At 38.7% G+C, this 18,989-nt stretch overlaps 1 protein-coding gene across 1 annotated transcript in view; it reads right to left on the bottom strand.

Annotated features, from left to right (window-relative positions):
• Nucleotides 1-18,989, bottom strand: part of TBC1D8B (TBC1 domain family member 8B) — a 91,522-nt gene that overhangs the window by 1,748 nt on the left and 70,785 nt on the right. Inside the window, exons 11-20 of the mRNA XM_008156327.3 lie at nt 15,696-15,813; nt 14,252-14,537; nt 13,200-13,329; nt 12,570-12,668; nt 9,649-9,717; nt 9,237-9,477; nt 8,254-8,319; nt 6,251-6,334; nt 4,936-4,992; nt 72-169 (exon numbers count right to left, since the gene is read on the bottom strand). Coding sequence (XP_008154549.1) covers nt 72-169; nt 4,936-4,992; nt 6,251-6,334; nt 8,254-8,319; nt 9,237-9,477; nt 9,649-9,717; nt 12,570-12,668; nt 13,200-13,329; nt 14,252-14,537; nt 15,696-15,813 — 1,248 coding nt within the window. The remainder of the gene's footprint in view (nt 1-71; nt 170-4,935; nt 4,993-6,250; nt 6,335-8,253; nt 8,320-9,236; nt 9,478-9,648; nt 9,718-12,569; nt 12,669-13,199; nt 13,330-14,251; nt 14,538-15,695; nt 15,814-18,989) is intronic.

Here is an 18,989-nt window from a genome sequence, read left to right as displayed (position 1 = left end):
AGAGTTGGATATACCCACATTCATAAAAATATCATAAAAAACCTAGAATTTTTTCTTTGAAAGCACTATACCTGTTTCATTCTTGGTAAATCCTTAATGTTTTCTTCTTTTTTGCAAAGCTCATCTTGCCATTGACTAAGATATGCTTGAATATCAACTTTTCCTTTGCCTGAATGAGGAGAATAAAACCATTTTCATAATAAACAGCCTACTACATTTTCTCAAATCTCAAAAAAAATTATTATCATCGAAAGATATTTCACTGAGTTATAAGATTCTACCTTTTTCTTTAATCCAGGAAATCACCTGAATTAAACTTTTATTTCACCTAGTGGTTCTCAGGACACTTCTCCATTTCCATTAAACTGAAACTTTTATTTTGGGGACTAGGGAATATTTAAAGCAAAATTGAGAAGGATGCATTTTATATTAAACAGTATACCCTGGCTTGATGTAAATTTCATGTAGATATTTTCATGCATACTATGAAGTTTAAAATACCTTCTATATGATGTTCTTAATATGCAAATATTAATTGGTCTATGGTGGCTCTTTTTGAAAAATTCAAAACACAACTTATTTATTCATTCATTTGAAGAGTTTAATTATGCTGCTGTAAAAAAGAAGGAACTCCTACCATTTGCAACAGCATGGATGGAGCTGGAGAGCATTATGCTAAGTGAAATAAGTCAGTCAGAAAAAGATAAATATCACATGATCTCACTCATTTGTAGATTATAATGAACAACATAAACTGATGAACAAAAACAGATTCAGAGACAGAGAAGCATTGATCAGATGCTCAAACCTCAGAAGGAAGGTAGGGGAGGGTGGGGGTAAGGGGGGAGGTCAACCAAAAGACTTGTATGCATGCATATAAGACTAACCAATGGACACAGACACCAGGGGGGTGAGGGCATGTACGGGAGTGGGGTGGGGGGCAATGGGAGATATGGACACATAGGTAATATCTTAATCAAAAAAAAATCAGTTTAAAAAAAGATGATATTAATGTGACTTTATTAATAATTATCAAAATATTAAATGTGCCTATTACTTGAGACCTAGTATTTTCATACCAATATGAACTTGTCCTATCCTAAAGAAATATGTGAAAAGTATGTTAAAATATAATAATAAAATGTCTATTACAGCAGAATTTACAACCTAAATATCCATCAATATTGGGCTAGTTATTAAAATAAATTATGGTACAAGGACCCAAGACAGAGGTGGAGTAGATGGAAGTTACACTCACTTCCTCCCAAGTCCAAACTGGAATTACAAGTCAATTATAGAAAAATCATCCTGAGTAACCAACAGAAGACTAGCTGAACATAAGTCTTAAAACCAAGGATTTACAGAAGAAACCACATTGAGACTGGTAGGAAGGACAGGGATGTGAAAAGGGCTGGCCCTGCACCTATGGGTGGTGGCTGAGAATCCAGAGGATATCTCAGCTGCAAAGGTTCCCCCTGAGGAGTGTGGGGTCTCAATCCCATGTGGGGCTCCTCAGCCCAGAGCACCAGAGCCTAGAAGAGGAAGTCACATGACACCAGGCTTTGAAAATCAGAGGGGATTCTGTCCACCAGGGAGAGACAGGAGTCCACTAGACACAGACACCCTCTTAAAGGGCCAGTGCACAAAATCTCGTTTATAGCTACTAACCCTGGGCTCCAGTGTAGGGAGAGTAGAGCAGACTACATTGTGTGAGACTAAACTGGGGTTTGTGGCTCTGGAGAGAGAGCTAAAGGGAGTGCCACCAGGATCGCTGTGCTGAATCATTCTCTCATACCACAGATGCCATCTTTCTTGGGTGGAACACTCCATTTTTTATGGCATCAGCCTGAGGGAACTCCCTATTGCCCTGTGGAAGAGTCAGCTGCCTAGGCCCAAGATATTGAGGTCCAGGCAGACTTATGGTGTCCCAGAGTGTGAGTTGTGTGTCTCTGGAGCAGAGGCCATTCACACTTTCCAGAGCCTAATTGACACCACCCTTCCCCCATGGGACATCCACAAGCCTCACCCTCCCTACCCCCAGGTGGCCCTGCCCTACCAAGCTTGGGCTCTCCAAAAGGTCAAAGCAAAATCAAAGACTGAGTTGTGTGGCTCTAGGAAGGGGATCATTTTTCCCTCACATACCTGACCATTGCACAACCTTCCCTTCACAGAGTCAAATCTTGGTCTGTTTGGGCCTGATAAACTCTGCCTCTGCTGGCCTCCCCTTGATGACTCCCTGAGACCCTGCTCTACCACAAATATCTGCAAGCTATTGTTAGATGGCACATGGCCTTGGTGTACCCTGAGACATTTGCTGAGTGGCCTCAGACCCAGCACTGGCACTAAGTTTGAATTTGTATAAACCTGGTGAACACCACTTGCCCCTACCTGGTGACTCACTGAGAATATGCCTCATGCAACTAGCATTCTAGTGTGCCACCAAAGGCTTTTTCAGTGACTGAGCCTAATAGGCAGCTGGCAAGCAAAGGTAGAAATTGGGGTGCTTTGGACCTTTTGTTGATCTGCCCATGACCTTTGTGCTGGTGGAAGCCAGGTTTGGTGTACAGTGTGGCCCCTCCCATGTGCACTCAGGCCCAGCAGAGGCAGCCAAAAACTGTGGATTGCTCTGTAGTTCCAAACAGGTAGCCCAGGGCTGGGCACAGGCAGTGCCTGACATTGACCTGCACCAAATTCCCTCAGAAGAGGTCCCAGAACCAACACATCCTGTGGCAGTATTAAGACTATATCAGAGCACAATTCAACTACCTCCACAATTGGCACACCCAAAGGGAGATCTTGGCAGGCACCAGACTCTGCTGGGTCGAATTCCACTTGATGGGGTCATACAACAGCAGTTCAAGTTGATCTTCATAGTCAGTCAGCCCAAGGGCCAACCCAACCCACAGGTGGATCGAGAGAAATTAAGACTCAACTACAACAGGAGGCTTCACATCAACCACACAAGGGACATTTCCAGAGCACCTAGCTTAAGTGATTAGGGAGACAGCTCCACTAAGCCCCTTAAGATACCTACTACATAAGGACACCATATCAAGACTGGGAGACATAGAAGATCTACCTAATACACAGAAACAATTACAGAGAGACAGCAAAAATAAGGAGACAAAGAAACATGTCCCATATGAAAGAACAAGATAAATATGCAGAAAAAAGAACTAAATAAAATGGAGGCAAGCAATATACCAGATAAAGAGTTAAAAAAAATGGTTATGAAGATGACCAATGAACTTATGCAAAAATGGATGAAGTGGGGGAGAATGAAAAGAGACAGTAAACATAAAAAGGACATAATTACCATTAAAAACAGTCAGAAATGAGGAATATAATATTTCAAATGAAGAATACATGAGAAGGAATCAACAGCAGGCTAGATGAATCAGAGGATTGAATCAGCAATTTGGAAGACAAGGTAGCATTAAACACCTAACCAGAGCACTGAAAAAAAAAAGGAATTAAAAAAAATATTAGGATAGTTTAAGAAACCTCTGGGATAACACAAAGCATAACAACATCTGCATCATAGATGTACCAAAAGGAGAAAAGAGAGAGCAAGGAATGTAGAACCTATCTAAAGAAATAATGACAGAAAACTTCCCTAACCTGGTGAAGAAAAAAGACATACAAGTGCAGGAAGCCCAGAAAGTCCCAAACAAGATGAATACAAAGAGAGCCACACCAAGACATATAATTAAAATGGGAAAAGTTAAAAACAAAGAATCTTAAAAGCATCAAGAGAAAATCAGTTAGTTACCTACAAGGTTGCTCCCATAAGTCTGTCCACTGATTTATCAAGAGAAACATTTTAGGCCAGAAGGGACTGGCACAAAACATTTAAAGTGATGAAAAGCAAGGACCTACAACCAAGACTATTCTGTCCAGCAAAGCTGTTACAAAAGTATGAATAATAATTGGCAACAAATACGTATAAATAATTACTTTAAATGCAAATGGATTATATGCTTTAATCTAAAAACATATGATGGCTGAATAAGTGACAAAATGACCCTTACATATGCTGTCCATAAGAGACTCACTTCAGGTGTAAACACACACATGAAAGTAAAGGGATGGAAAAAAGGCACTTCATGAAAATGTAAAAAAACAAACAAAAAAAACTGGGGTAGGAAGACTTATACCAGACAAAATGGTCGTTAAAACAAAGGCTGTAACAAGAGATAAGGAAAGACCAAGCAATTCCACTTTTGGGTATTTATTAAAAAAAATCCAAATCACTAAATTAAAAAGACATATGCATCCCTATGTGTATTGCAGCATTATTTACAATAACTAAGATATGGAAGCAATCTAATTGTCCATCAGTAGATGAATGGATAACAAAGAAGTGGTACATATATACAAGGGAATATGACTCAGCCATAAAAAAGAATGAAATCGTGCCATCTGCAACAACATGGATAGGTCTAGGGGTATTGTGCTAAATGAAATAAGTCAGACAGAGAAAGAGAAATACCATATGATTTCACTTATATATTGAATCTAAAGAGCAAAAGAAATAAACAAATAAAATAGAAACAGACACAGAGAAAACACTGATGATTGCTAGTGGGTTGGGGGACTGGGTGAAAAAGGTGAAGGGATTAAGAAATACAAATTGGTAGTTACAGAATAGTCATGGGGATGTCGAGTACAGCATAGGATATATAGTCAATAATACTGTAAAAAATATGTATGGTGTAAGATGGGTACTTAAGGGGGTGATCATTTCATAAGTTATATAAATATGTAACCACAGGGTTGTATGCCTGAAACTAACATAATATTGTACATCAACTATAATTAAAAAATTAAAAAACATTAAGTCAAATTAAAATGTCACATAAAAAAGGGGAATCTGCCTTTCCCCTTTGCTTAAAAACCCCCAATAATTTAAATTATATTCTTAGATCATAGTACCTTTTTCAGGGCTGTTTTTTACTGATACTGCTTCCTTCCCACTTGAAGGCTTGGAAACTAAAAGAAAAGAGGACAATTGCAATTTGTAAACTATTTAACAAATAGCTTTTGTAAAATAATATTTTATATTAAGACTTTTAAACACATTATTTTCTTCAATTCAGCAAACCAATTTTAGCTGACCTGGCCTCCTATCATTAGAAGACAAAGTATTCAAGCCCAGCTGGAATGGCTCAGTTGGTTGAACTTTGTCCCATGCACCAAAAGGTTGCAGGTTCGATTCCTGATCAGGGCACATACCTGAGTTGTGAGTTTGATCCTCAGTTGGGGAGCATATAGAAGGCAACTGATCAATATTTTTTTTCTCTTTCTCTCTCTCTCCTCCTTTCTCTAAGCATGTCCTTGGGAGAGGATTTAAAAAAAAATAAATAAGAGAAAGTATTCAAAAACTTTTATAGTAAAAAGAACACTAGGGGGAAATCCATATGAAAAATACCTAGGAGGAAGTATAACAAATATTAAGTATTTATTTCTGGTTGGTATTTTCTTCTTTTTTACTTTGCTCAAATTAAATATTATTTCTTTTATTATGAAATAAAACATACTGGAAGTTAAAAAGACCGGGCTTGTCCTGATTGTGGCAATGACTCATTGTGAAATCTTGCAGAAGTCACCACTTCTTTCTGGACCTCAGTGCCCTTATCTATGTAATTAAGGGACTGACTAGATGATTTATTATGTCTCATCAAACTTTATGTTCAAACACTAACATGCAGTAAACATACATTAATCAGACATATTCCTCTACAAGACATTCATATTTATGAAAAAGAAGCAAAGGACACAAAAGAAGCTCATAATCCTTTCAAATTATGTCTTGGAGACAGACTCACCCCTGTCTCCTAAACCTACAATGATTTATAATAAGTATTTACTGTTTGAATAATAGCTATGACCTTCAATAATCAAAGATTCTATTGCCTTCATTGTATTTTTAACAAGGCATGGAAATGATCTGATATATTTTAGAAATTTCTGCAACGTAAGTGGGAACAAACTGCATTTTCTTTCTAATTCTCCAGTAAATAAGAAATTCCATGCATCAAAACCAAAATGCAGTTTAGTCAGTCAAATATTTATGGAGTACTTACCATGCACTTAGCATTGTGCTAAGTGCTGGGGTAGCACAAAAGAATCATAAGGTATAATTACCCAAATTTTACTAGTGGTAGCTGGGTAAAGAATATTAAAGCCAGAAAGATCACTAATTGAGTGAGTAATTATCAAACAGATACATTTTTGAACAGATATTTACCATGGAGCTGACTGAAATAAAGTAATTCTTCCTCGGAAAGTTCATCTCCCTTTGAAGGGTCCTTCAATTTCACTTCAGTATAAGCTGAAAACAGATTACCCAGATCAAATTTACTAACAATGAGGAATAGAAACAGGTCCTTTAACAGCTCAAGTAAATCTGGGGGCAGAGATTTAGTAAGTAAAGGGTTTCTGTAAAAGACATATGAAGAAATGTGGAAGTAGTACTACTCTATTGTGTAGCAAGTAACAGGAAATACTTGATCACTTTGAGTTCTATTATTCCTCCTACTTACTTATTTATAGTTTTCTGAGAGCCATTAAAAGTTGAAATAAGAAAATCTAGCATTTGGAAATTGTAGGAAGCGGTTATAGGGTTAAGCCTCGGACTGACCTGCTGGCAAAGTCACAAACAACTCCCAAGCTTGGAAGGGCACAGTCCTCTAAGCATAATTAAGCTTGATCCTGTAACTGATCCCTAGATCTTTCCTGGGTTGCTAATGGGCTGTGGGAGGGGCAGCAAGTGCTGCCAAAACAAGTGAAACTTATAAGAACATTGTCAATTGCCTTGTTTGTCCCTGATTATAAATAAAGCCTCAGCTTTGCAGTCTGGATCTGTTCTGTGGCCTCAGCCAGGCACAGAAAGATCCACCCAGCCCCAGCTTTCAAATCTATCTCTGTGTCTCCTCTCTTTATTTCTAAATATTTCTCAATCCCTGGCCACCTCCCCTTAGAAACTGTTTGTTCATCTCTCTTTCTGTGCGGGACGCAGAAAAGGGAGATCCCCGCCATGTCTGGCCCCCGCCGCATCAGGCCCCCGCAGGAAATCTCTGAAAATGTGACCTCAATTATTTAAAAATATCTTCAAAAATAAGGAAAACATGAAGTTCAGTGCTCTGACAGATATGTAATGTTCTTTCTATTTTTGATCCTCCTACTAAAAGCATATTTATTACATGATAATATTAGACATTTTAATGGCAACTTGACTTAGTAATGAAAGTTCTTCATAATTAAACTATTTGGTGTTTTGTCTTTTGTTTTTAATGCTGTGTTTGTGATCTGAGTGTGTAAAGATTTAAAGATGGCTTTTAGATTCTTGGTTTGGTAAAAGCATGGTTCCTGGCTATCCTGGGAAGACTAAAGGAGTTCCCGAGTGTAGCTTTAGACAGTGCTATTTGTTTTTGTGAATTACCTAAGTTAAAAGGTACTTTTGTAATGTTCCTTTAGTTGAAAGCCTAAAACTGTTTTCCCAAAATATGGATCAGGCCTGGAAAAGTCAGCCTCTTAAGGTTAGTGGGAAACACTTAAGTAAACTGGAATGGTGTAGTAACATGGAGGCAGTATGGTAGAATAGACAGAAACATGAGCTCTGGAGTCAGACCTCCGTTTGAATCTCAGCCGTGTGATCTTTGGCAAGTAATTTAATATTTCTGACCCTTAGTCTCCTTATTGTCAAAATCAGAAGTATAATACCACCTTTCAGGAATATTGTGAGAATTAAATATAAGAATGCATGTAAGATAAATGCCTTGACAAAGCAAGTGCTCACTCAATAAATGGTAGCTTTTACTTTGTTTTCTTTTCCAAATGTTCATTATCACTGCCCTGGTCTCATTTTTTCTGAATAATTTGTACCATTTCACAAGTTTGGCAGTTTGTTTAAAGTTAAATTCTACTCTCTAATGACAACAACAATAAAAATTCAACTTTACACCAATATTCAAATGATAGGTAGTTCTTATATACAAACGATCATTAAATTGATAGGCCACTAACAGGAGGGAAATTTGTGAACCTCTATGTTATACAGATTATCTTCCATAGATTTCACTGTATTTATATAGCAGCAAAAATACTGGTAGTATTATCCATGGGCCATAATAAAGGAATAACCTTTATATACTGAATACTGTTATTTGTTAAAATGGAATTATATCTGTAATTATAGTTGTTAAAAGGGAGTCAATTGTTAAACATCATTAAAGACTGTTAAACTCTTACCTGGAGGAATATGCAGCTTAAAAAGTAGTTTAAGCTTCTCGGTAAAACTTCCATTGTACATTATGTCTGTTCAATAAAATTTAATTGCAAATAGTCACATATCCAAAGGACATTTAATCAATTCCAGCAATACAGATTAAGATACAGATATTAGTCAAGAATTAAAATTCAGAAACCTTCTATTACTTAAGCTAACAGTTAAATAAACACCCAGTCAGCTAGATCCTCTCCTTCTGATGTGTAAGCAAAATCCCCTTTTATCTAGGGATAAAATGCTCTTCTGCTGATCTCCCTTCCCCCAAATTTCTTTTTTCTTTTCCATGGGGCCTATGCCTCATTTGAGGAGAAAATTCTTCAAGGGACAATCCCTGACAAGAAAGCATGCTGGAGTGTTGTAAAAGAAAGGACTGATAAAACTGGTGGCCTATCTCTAGGTACGTTTGTTGGATGTTTCTCTACTACTTTCCTTAGCTATGTGGTTGGATTTTTACTGAAGAAGAAAGTTCTCTTCATGTTAAATGTTAAAACATCCATATCTAACAATTTGTTTTGGAAGGGTAGGGGCAAAATAAGACCAATATACTCAGACTTAGCAAGAAACACAGAAAAAAAGTCCAGTTATTGCTAAAGCTGGAGACAATGTAACTCCGGCTGATAAAAATCTGACTAAAGCCCAGCTAGTGTAGGTTAGTGGTTGAACACTGACCTATGAACCAGGAGGTCATGGCTCGATTCCTGGTCAGGGCACATGCTTGGGTTGCGGGCCTGATCCCCAGTGTGGGGCGGTGCAGGAGGCAGCCGATCAATGTGTCTCTCTCATCATTGATGTTTCTATCTCTCTCTCCCTCTCCCTTCTTCTCTGAAATCAGTAAAAAATATATTTTAAAAATCTGACTAAATTGGCAGTAATAAGTAGTACAAATATTTTGGGGGGTCCCTTTATTTTTTGCTTGAAAACAGAAAATTATTCGACATTATCTTACCAATTGCAGAAGAGAATTCTTTGAAGTTGATAAGGCAGTCAGAGTTTTCATCCAACAATCGGAATGTCCATAAAGCTAGTGAGTCTCTGTTTGCAGAAGGAGCCCAGGGACTCAACAAGTGATATAACACTCGGAACTGCTGGCAGTCAATCTGATACTGTTCCAAATATGGCAAACTGGGGTCATGGTGCTTCAGTACTGGACAACTCAAACACCAATAATAAGAAAAAAACAGCTCTTTCTATTAAAAACAAATAAAAAAGGCAAGTCATTAAATCAGCAAAAGTAATTTTATAACCTTTATCCTTTTAAGCATGCCTACTAAAATAAAGATAAAAATATTTAAGAGTAGTTGTGATTAAAAAAAAGTATATTACAAGAATATTATTTTTCATTTAAAGAAGAACAGTACCTTAAAGATGATATAAAGTTCATCCAATTCATGAAGGCTCAATTTCACATCTTGTGATACAACACGTAACTTTAAAAAGATTAAAAGCAATTTAGAATTTAACACTTCAGTATAAAAATTCTCTTTGAATCCATTTAGAAATCTCCCTCTGCCAGAGTAAAATACTTTCCTTCCAACTTTTAAAAAGAATAACAAAGGTAAATGCACCTAGTTTGCCCTTTAAAAAGGTTGTACATAGAAAACAGTTGAATTCTACTCTGATAAGTCCAAAAATATGAGTCAGTAACTTGGCCATTTAATAAAGAAAATAAACCCATAGCTTTTACATAGAGAGCAATAAACAACTTGGAAAATGTAAAGGAAAAAATATGTCATTTATATTAGCAACAAAACCATCAAAAGCAAAGGAGTAGATAAACCCAACAAGAAACATATAAGACCTATTTGGTGAAAACTATAAATACTTACTAAGGACATTTTAAAAGACATCATTAAAATGAATATTAAAAACTTTAAAAATATTTTATTAATTTCAGAGAGGAAGGGAGAGGGAGAGATAGAAACATCAATGATGAGAGAGAATCACTGATCAGCTGCCTTCTGCACGCTCCACACTGGGGATCAAGCCCACAACTTGGGCATGTGCCCTGACCAGGAATTGAAGCATGACCTCCTATTCACAGACTGATGCTCAATCACTGAGTCACTCCAACCAGGCCCATTTTTTAATTGGATTGCTTGTTTTTCTTTTGTTGAGTTGTATGAGTACTTTATATATTTTTGAAATTAACCCCTTATCAGATGTATCATTGGCAAATATGTTCTCCCATACAGTGGGTCCCCTTTTTATTTTGATGCTAGCTTCTTTTGCTGTGCAGAAGTTTATATCATCAATAAATCAACAAACAAGTGCTGGCGAGGACGTGGAAAAAAAGGAACCCTAGTACACTGTTGGTGGGAATGCAGACTGGTACAACTAGTATGGAAAACAATGTGGAGTTTCCTCGAAAAGTAAAAATTAGAACTGTCATTTGACCCAGTGATCCGACTTCTAGGAATATAACCTAAGAAGCCTGAAACACCAATCAGAAAGAATACATACACCGCTATGTTCATAGCAGTGTTATGTACAATACCTAAGACCTGGAAATAGCTCAAGTGCCCATCAGTAGAAGAACAGATAAAAAAATCTACGGTACATTTACACAATGGAATACTATACAACTGTAATAAAAGAAGGATCTATTACACTTTGAGACAACATGGAGGTACCTAAAGATTATTATGCTAAGCCAAATAAGCTAGTCAGAGAAAGATAGGTATCACATGATCTCACTTAGATGTGGAATCTAATGAACAAAATAAACTTATCAAAAAAAAAAATCCAGAGGCATGGAAGCATGCAACAGACTGACTAATCTCAGAGGGAAGAGGGTGGAGAGGTGAGAAGAGATTAACCAAAGAATTTATCCTATCTAATAAAGAGGGAATATGCAAATTGACCATCACGCTGTCACAAAGATGGTGGGGCCCATAGCTATACTAGATGGCGGTGCCCCACCGGAGTCCCCCAGTCCTTTCAGCCCCGTTGGGGGGGGGTGGCAGGCACACGGTGTGGCCAGACCCACCCTCAGCCCCCCAGCTGCTCAGGGCCAGCCTGAGGCGCAGGTAAGCCTCGGATGGCGGCTGCCCATCCAACGCCCAAGGCACGGGCAAGCCTTGGATGTCAGCTGCCCAGCCGCCTAAGGCTGGCCCAAGGCACAGGAAAGCCTTGTATATCCGCTGCCCAGCTGATGCGCGAGGCACAGGCAAGCCTCAGATGGCGGCTGCCCAGCCACCCAGGGCCAGCCTGAGGTGCAGGCAAGCCTCGGATGGCGGCTGCCCAGCCACCCAGGGCCGCCCGAAGCTCAGGTAACCAGGGCCGGCTGAGGCTTATGCTGCCGGCAGTGGCAGCAGCAGAGGTATGATGGGGGTGTCGCCTTCCCCTGATCGCCTCCTGCCCCTGAGGGCTCCTGGACTGTGAGAGGGGGCAGGCCGGGCTGAGCGACCCCCCGCTTCAGTGCTTGAATTTTTATGCACCCGGCCTCTAGTATGCATATATGCATAACCCATGGACACAGACAATAGTGTGCTGAAGGCCTGGGGAGGGGGCAGGAGTGGAGAGAATGGGGTCCATGTGGGGGGAAAAAGGAGAGACATCTATAATACTTTCAACAACAAAGATAATTTTTTAAAAAGATATATGAGGCTTTAAAGTCAAATGAATTTTAAACTATCCTTAAAAATGAGAGTATTTAAAAATACTGTTTTAGACATTTTCCCCTTTATCTTAGTATTCAAGATAATAATATACATTAGCAGCATTGACTACTATGTAGGTCAGCTGTTCTTATTGACAAAGTACATCACAAATATGCTATGTTTAAACGCCTATATCATAGTATTCACTATTGAAGGTCAAATAACACAAAACATGTTAATGAAACCAACATAATGAACTGTGTTAAAAAGGTGAAGAGATTGAAAAATACAGATTAGTAGTTACAAAATAGTCATGGGGATGTAAAGTACAGTATAGGAATACAGTCAATATTACTGTAATAACTATGAATGGGTACTATAAATATCGGGGGAAACATTTTATGAAGTATATGATTAATCACTATGCTGTACACCTAAAATGAATAAAAATAATATTAAATGTAAATTGTGATTGAATAAAATACAGAAAGCAATTCCCCCCAAAAGAAAATAACTTATTTCCTCTCAAAAATTTATAATAAGCTAAGCTGTAGCAAGAATCTACCTAAAAACTTTAGTTTGTCTCATTTTCTTTACACAGAATGATAATTTTTAAAAGGAAATTGAAGAAAAAATGGTCACTCCAACTGGTATCCCCCCATTGGGTGGTGGTTACTCACCACATTCTGCTTTGTTGTTTCCTCTAGGGTCTGTATCACATACAACCTATTTCGACAGCGCATGCTGTGTATATCTTCACAAGAAATATTACCATATTTCTGCAAGAAATGTGATTTCAGTAAATACTCATTCATAATAAACATCTACTTCTCTTACAACTGAATTTCATCAGATTCAATTCCCAGAGGCTTTCGTTCTATTTCTAGCTACTTTCTTAACTTGTTCAGTGATTATGCAAATTTTCACCTCCACATTTCATTTTCTCTACATATTCACTGGAGAAAATTCCATCTACTATGTGTCAAGAATAAGTACAAGAACATTAGTAAAATTCTTATTCTCTAAGAAGAGAATAATTTTCTCCTTTTTATATAGTGACAGATATTTAAAAGTGGTAATTATTTGTGAAAGCAAGTGATAATTTCATTTAATGAAAAGCAAATGGAAGTAGAGGAGACTACATAACCTAGGAACAGTTCACAGAATTCATTGTTAAAGTGAAGTCGTATTTTAAAATTATATCTTTACTTGTATTATTACCTTACTCTTAATATACCACTAGAGACATAACTACAGTATCAATTATTTTAAATATGTTACATAATTATATATTTATATAAAAAACTTACCTCATTTGACTCTCTAATCAAATCTGTAATATCCACTCTAATATGACTGCTTTTTTCATCACTCACATTTGAACCCTGCTGAACACTTGAAGGCAATGGGCTATCCTTATTAGTGATACTGTCAAAGAACCTATCCAAAAGTGATAGTAATACAAGAATTAGTAGAAGTAAAATACTGAGAAATGACAGCTAAACTCTCCATAGTTAGTCAGAGGTTAATGTCACCTGAGAGGACAAGGGACAGTTTTATGAAGAAGTAAAATTTGAAGATGGTTTGGAATTAGGAAGACATGGGAATGGGGAATGGGATGGTGAAGTAATTATTTCAGAGGTGGGGAGTAGAGCATGATGGAAACAAACAGGCTTAGAGTAATTTGAGAGTGCTCAGAAAATACAATAGCCCAGTAAGGATGGGAAATAGGGTATGTAGAGGCATGTGAGGAGAAATAAGTTAAGAATATGTACATCGAAGCCTTAACATAGTGAGTTCTAAATGTTAGAGTGGGGTATTTATATTTCATGGGTACATAATGGGATTTGGTGGACCATTACAACAGTTACCCAATGAAATATTCATTCATTTAACATATACATACCTAGTGTATATGCAAACACACACATATACACACACACCCCACAGTGTTTTAACATAAAACAGCATTCATAGAAAAGACAATAGGAAAATAAAGTTCAGTCTACCACTTAGAAAACAGAACAATTTTCCTCACTGGATATTTAACACTATCAACTACCCATTACCCTTCAAATTACTTTTATCCAGTGACACTTTATAGTTTAAATTGGGACTATGAAAATCTCAGAATAATGAATCAACAAGATTAGTGGCTTACTTCAAAGTGATTTACTTTTGTTATATTCTAAGTGGAAATAGTGGAGTGAATTTTAGGCGTAGCTTTCTCATTCAACTAGCTTTGTGACTCTGGGCAAACTGCTTCAAGTTTCTAGGCTTAGGTTCCTCACCTATAAAGTAAGGGATTAAACATCATCTCTAAGGGGCTCTCCAGATTTAAATGTTATGGTTCTTATAGTACCTGTTTAAAGCTGTCACGGCTTCAGCATCATCTTTACAGGCCAGCAGTTTGTCTAAATTATAGTCAAGTATTGCCAATCCCAGTTGTAAAATGGCCTTTATTCCATCATAGAAGAAACAGTCCACCACATTCACTGCACTTTCAATAGGTAGTACACTAATAAAAAGTGTGAGGAACCATGAGAGAGAAACTGAAGAAAAGAATGTCATATCAGTCATGTGTTCTGTTAGCTGGGGAAGATGATCCCTGATAAGTTCTTCAAAGACCGCCTGATCTACCAAGGCACCTGGAGAACATAAAAAGAAGTTTAAAAATGAACACCATTCAAAAGGATTTGTTACCAATACTTCCCACTTCTATGAGTATGCTGATAAACCTCATTTTTCTTCCTTAAATTATGAACTTCTTCAGTGCCTTTTCTACATTTTACAAATCTCTTTATCTGTTAATAGAGCGTCTTACATTAAGAAACACTTGAGAAACTCAATTCAAATTCATTTGAACAATTATTTATTAAATTGTTACTATGCTGTAAAAAATCAATAAAACATATTAAAAAAAAAAAAAAAAAAGCCAAGACCGGTTTGGCTCAGTGGATAGAGCGTCGGCCTTCGGACTCAAGGGTCCCAGGTTCGATTCCGGTCAAGGGCATGTACCTTGGTTGCGGGCACATCCCCAGTAGGGGGTGTGCAAGAGGCAGCTGATCGATGTTTCTCTCATCGATGTTTCTAACTCTCTATCCCTCTCTCTTCCTCTCTGTAAAAAATCAATAAAACATATTAAAAAAAAAAATTGTTACTATGCATAGAAACCTGTAATATACCAATTAATGAAATGGTCTCAACTTCAATAAGCTTAATATCTAGTAGAATTTAAGATAAATACACAAATAACTAAAATGAAAGACCATACAATCAATGATCTAGCCATGATTCTGAAGGTTTATAAGGGTATAAGGGAGAGACCATCTATGTTTTTAAGGCAGGGGACTCATAGATTACTGAAGAAAATATTATACAATTAAGAAACCAAGAAATTGGTCTTTCTTTCAAACCTTTCAAATATCTATACAATTCACATAAATGTGGAGATTTTAAGCTGTCTAAAACCTCTTATCAAGAAACTATTAAAAATTATACAGTAGCTCTTGATGCTTTAGATCATTATTTTAGTAATACAGAGAGAGTAAACTTAAAATTTCTATTTTATTAAAAAACAGACCAGGTACTTTTTTTTAAAACATGTTAATCTTCCCAATTATTATTAGTGCAAAAAGGTCTTTACTTGAGCATGTCTGTGAATGTGACATATTCATATTGATTGCATTTTGTATATTCTAAAACCTAATTGATCTGTTCTTCCATTTAATAATTGGATAGACAAGAGGCATATAAATTGTTTAGAAAAGAAATAGGTGTTTTTTCATGTGCTTTTTGTTTTTTACCAATGATTCGACGATTAAAATAATCAGGCAACATTCGTTCACATACAGCAACCAGAAGCCAAAATGCTTCTTCTTCTTTTGCATACAGAAGCAACACTGAAGTCAAAATGTTCATTGCCTAAAATTCATAGAGAAATAAAAAATAGTCACTTAGATGATTCATTCATTTAAACTACTTTTCAAAAAAATCTGTATTGATAAGTTTCAATGAATAAATAGGATTGATATGTAATCCTTATGGGTACTCAACCCATTATGAATGAATTTGTAGCAGAGAGAGTTAGCTATCAACCATAATCCATACCCCCTTCTTCCACAGAGTCCATGCTCAGCAACACAACATTCTGCAGACTTCTTTGTAAATAGGTATGACCAAGAGACAAGATCCTCCAATAGAATACAGGTGAGACATCAAAATTACAACTAAATTATAGAAAAACCATCATTCAGAACCATCTGAAATCTGGCTGAATGGAGGTCATACAACAAGGGAATTAAAAAAAACACACACATTGAGATTGGTAGGAGGCGTGGAGACACAGAACGGGCTGGTCCCACACCCAGGTGTGTTGGATAAAAACTGGGAGGGATATCTCAGCTGCAGAGATGCCCCCTGAGGTGCAAGGGGTTCTAGCCCCACGCTAGACCCTGAGCCCAAGGTTCCAGTGCCAGGAAGAGAAGTCCCCACATCTTCTGGCTGTAAAAATAGCAATGGGATTGAGGCTGAGGGAGACAGAGGGCTGCTGAGTCCCAGCTAGTTCCTCTTAAAGGGCCTTGTGCACAGACTTAATTGGACTCACTCCCTTTGCGCTCCAGCACTGGGGCAGCAACTCAAAATGCTGGTGTGGCTCAGTGGTTGAGTGTTGACTAATTGCTGGTTTGATTTCTGGTGAGGGCAAATGCCTGGGTTGCAAACTTGATCTCCAGTAGGGGGTGTGGAGGAGGTAGCCAATCAATGTTTCTCTCTCTCCCTTGCCCTTCCTCTCTCTCTCAAATAAATAAAAAACATAATTTTTTAAAAAGGCATCCAAGACCTACGAGTAAGAAGTGGATTGTTTGACATCAAGGCAAGAGCTGGGGAGGAGGCGCAGCTTTCTCCCAGACAGAGGTGCTTGCAGAGGCCACTGCTTCTTTGATGAGCCTCCACCCTTACAGAGCCAGTAGACGGGCACCATATCTGAGACTCCATCAACCTGGATCACACTGTTTGCCCCACCCTGATGATTCTCTGATGCCCCACCCACCCAAATTTCTGGCCCACCAAAGGGGTTTCTAGTGTTTTTTCCATACAATTGGCCTGTCTTGGCTCATGCTTCAGATTTGCCTACCAGTATAATCAATCTCTCAAACAAGCAAGCATCTGGCCTTGGTGTGCCCTGTATCTCTTGCTAAATGGCCCCAGGACTGACACTAGTAGCAGCTGGCGTTGGTATGCAGCTTGGCCTCACCTGGGCACCTCCAAGCATAGCACAGTGGCAAGCATCTGCTGATCGCTTTGTAGCTCATGTGTGTGGCCTTGGGCAGAACACAGACAGCAGCTGAACTTAGCCTGTACCTCCTTGGAGGCCCCAGAGCCCGCACCCAGTGGACAGCTTCAGAACACATTGAAGAATCACACAACCACCTCCATAAGTGACACACTCAAGGGGTGAACTCAGCGGCCACTAGAGCCCAGCTGAAATAATCCCTGCTCTATGGGGTGGGCCCCTGCAGAACTGATCCTCTAAGGTAATTAGCAGTCAGTGGTTGTAGCCAGTCCTTACAACTAATTAGCCTGGAGGTAAATCCCCACCCCCACTGACATGCCAACAGCCATCAAGGCTCAACTACAATATGAGGGTGTACACAGCCCACAGGAGGGCACGCCTTGAGTAATCAGCTTGAGTGTTTGGGAAGGCTGTGCCATTGGACCCTGCAGAACCACTACCATATCAGGCCACTCTGCCAAGTCTGGGAGACAAAGCACCTCTACCTAATAAAACAAACAACCACAGGGAGGCTACCAAAATGAGACAAAGAAACATGTTCCAAATGAAAGAAGAACAAAACTCCAGAAAAAGAACCAAACAAAATAGAGACAAGCAATCCACCAGATACAGAGTTCAAAACACTGGTTATAAGGATGCTCAATAAACTAAGAACTTCAACAGCATAAAAAAGGAGAAGTCAGAAATGAAGGATACACTAATTGAAATAAAGAATAATTTACAGAAAATTAACAGTAGAGTACATGAAACTGAGAATAAAATCAGCGATTTGGAATATAAGGAAGCAAAACATCCCCAACCAGAACAGCAAAAAGAAAAATGAATAAGAGACAACCAAGATGGCAGCATAGGTAAAAACCTAAACTTGTTGCCACGCACAACCACATTAAAACTACAACTAAAAGATAAAACGAATATCATCCAGAACCATGGGAAGCCTGGCTGAGTGGAAATTCTACAACTAGAAGGAAAGAGAAAAGCACACTGGGTCCAGTAGGAGGTGTGGAGATATGGAGGCACATGCGAAAGGGGCTGGCAACTGGGTACGCTGTTGCCTTTTTCAATCGGGAGGGAGATACAAGCTCCCAACTGCTCTGAACTCCAGTTCCGGATGAGACTCCGGGGACCCAGAATCATATTGAGAGAAGCTGGACTGTCTGGCATCGGGCTGGAACGTGAGGGTGGCTTTCTCTCAGAGGTGCTTGCAGCGATCATTGTTCCAGCATGGTGCTACAGGACACAGAGAACCGGGGGCCTCTTCGGGGCAGGGCTGATGGACAGCCATTGCTGTTTGCTCCACCCTGGTGATTCCCTGAGACCCCGCCCCACCCAATTTACAACCTCATCCAAGCTGTGCACAGAGGCTTTTGTATATGAACGGCCTGGCTTTTGCAATCTAAAACCTAACAAACTGCAGCTGGGTCAGAGAGCCCCAGAACTTCCAAAAGAAGGCCAAAGACTGGAAAGCAGCTTGCATTGCTTCACAGCTGGGCCTCATCTGGGCACCTCCAAACCCCAAACAAAGAGGAGGAATCTGCAGATTTCTCTGTAGCTGCTGCTGGGTGGCCTCAGGCAGTGGCTGACTTTGCACCTCCTTGGAGATCCAAGAGCCAGTGTACCCAGTGGTCAGAGAGAGACCAGCCAGATTACAACTCTTCAGATGCATAAGAGACACACTCAGGGGCAGATTCAGTGAGAACCAAAGCCCCACTGAAGCAAGTCCTTCCCCATAAGGGTGTCTCTACTACAGAATTTCTCCCATTGTACACACAACTGGTCCTCACAGCCAATTGGCCTGGAGGTTAAT

Source organism: Eptesicus fuscus, chromosome 1 (assembly GCF_027574615.1).
Source record: "Eptesicus fuscus isolate TK198812 chromosome 1, DD_ASM_mEF_20220401, whole genome shotgun sequence".
NCBI lineage: Eukaryota > Metazoa > Chordata > Mammalia > Chiroptera > Vespertilionidae > Eptesicus > Eptesicus fuscus.
The sequence above is the reverse complement of the archived record's forward strand: the minus strand, read 5'-3'. Positions and strand labels throughout refer to the sequence as shown.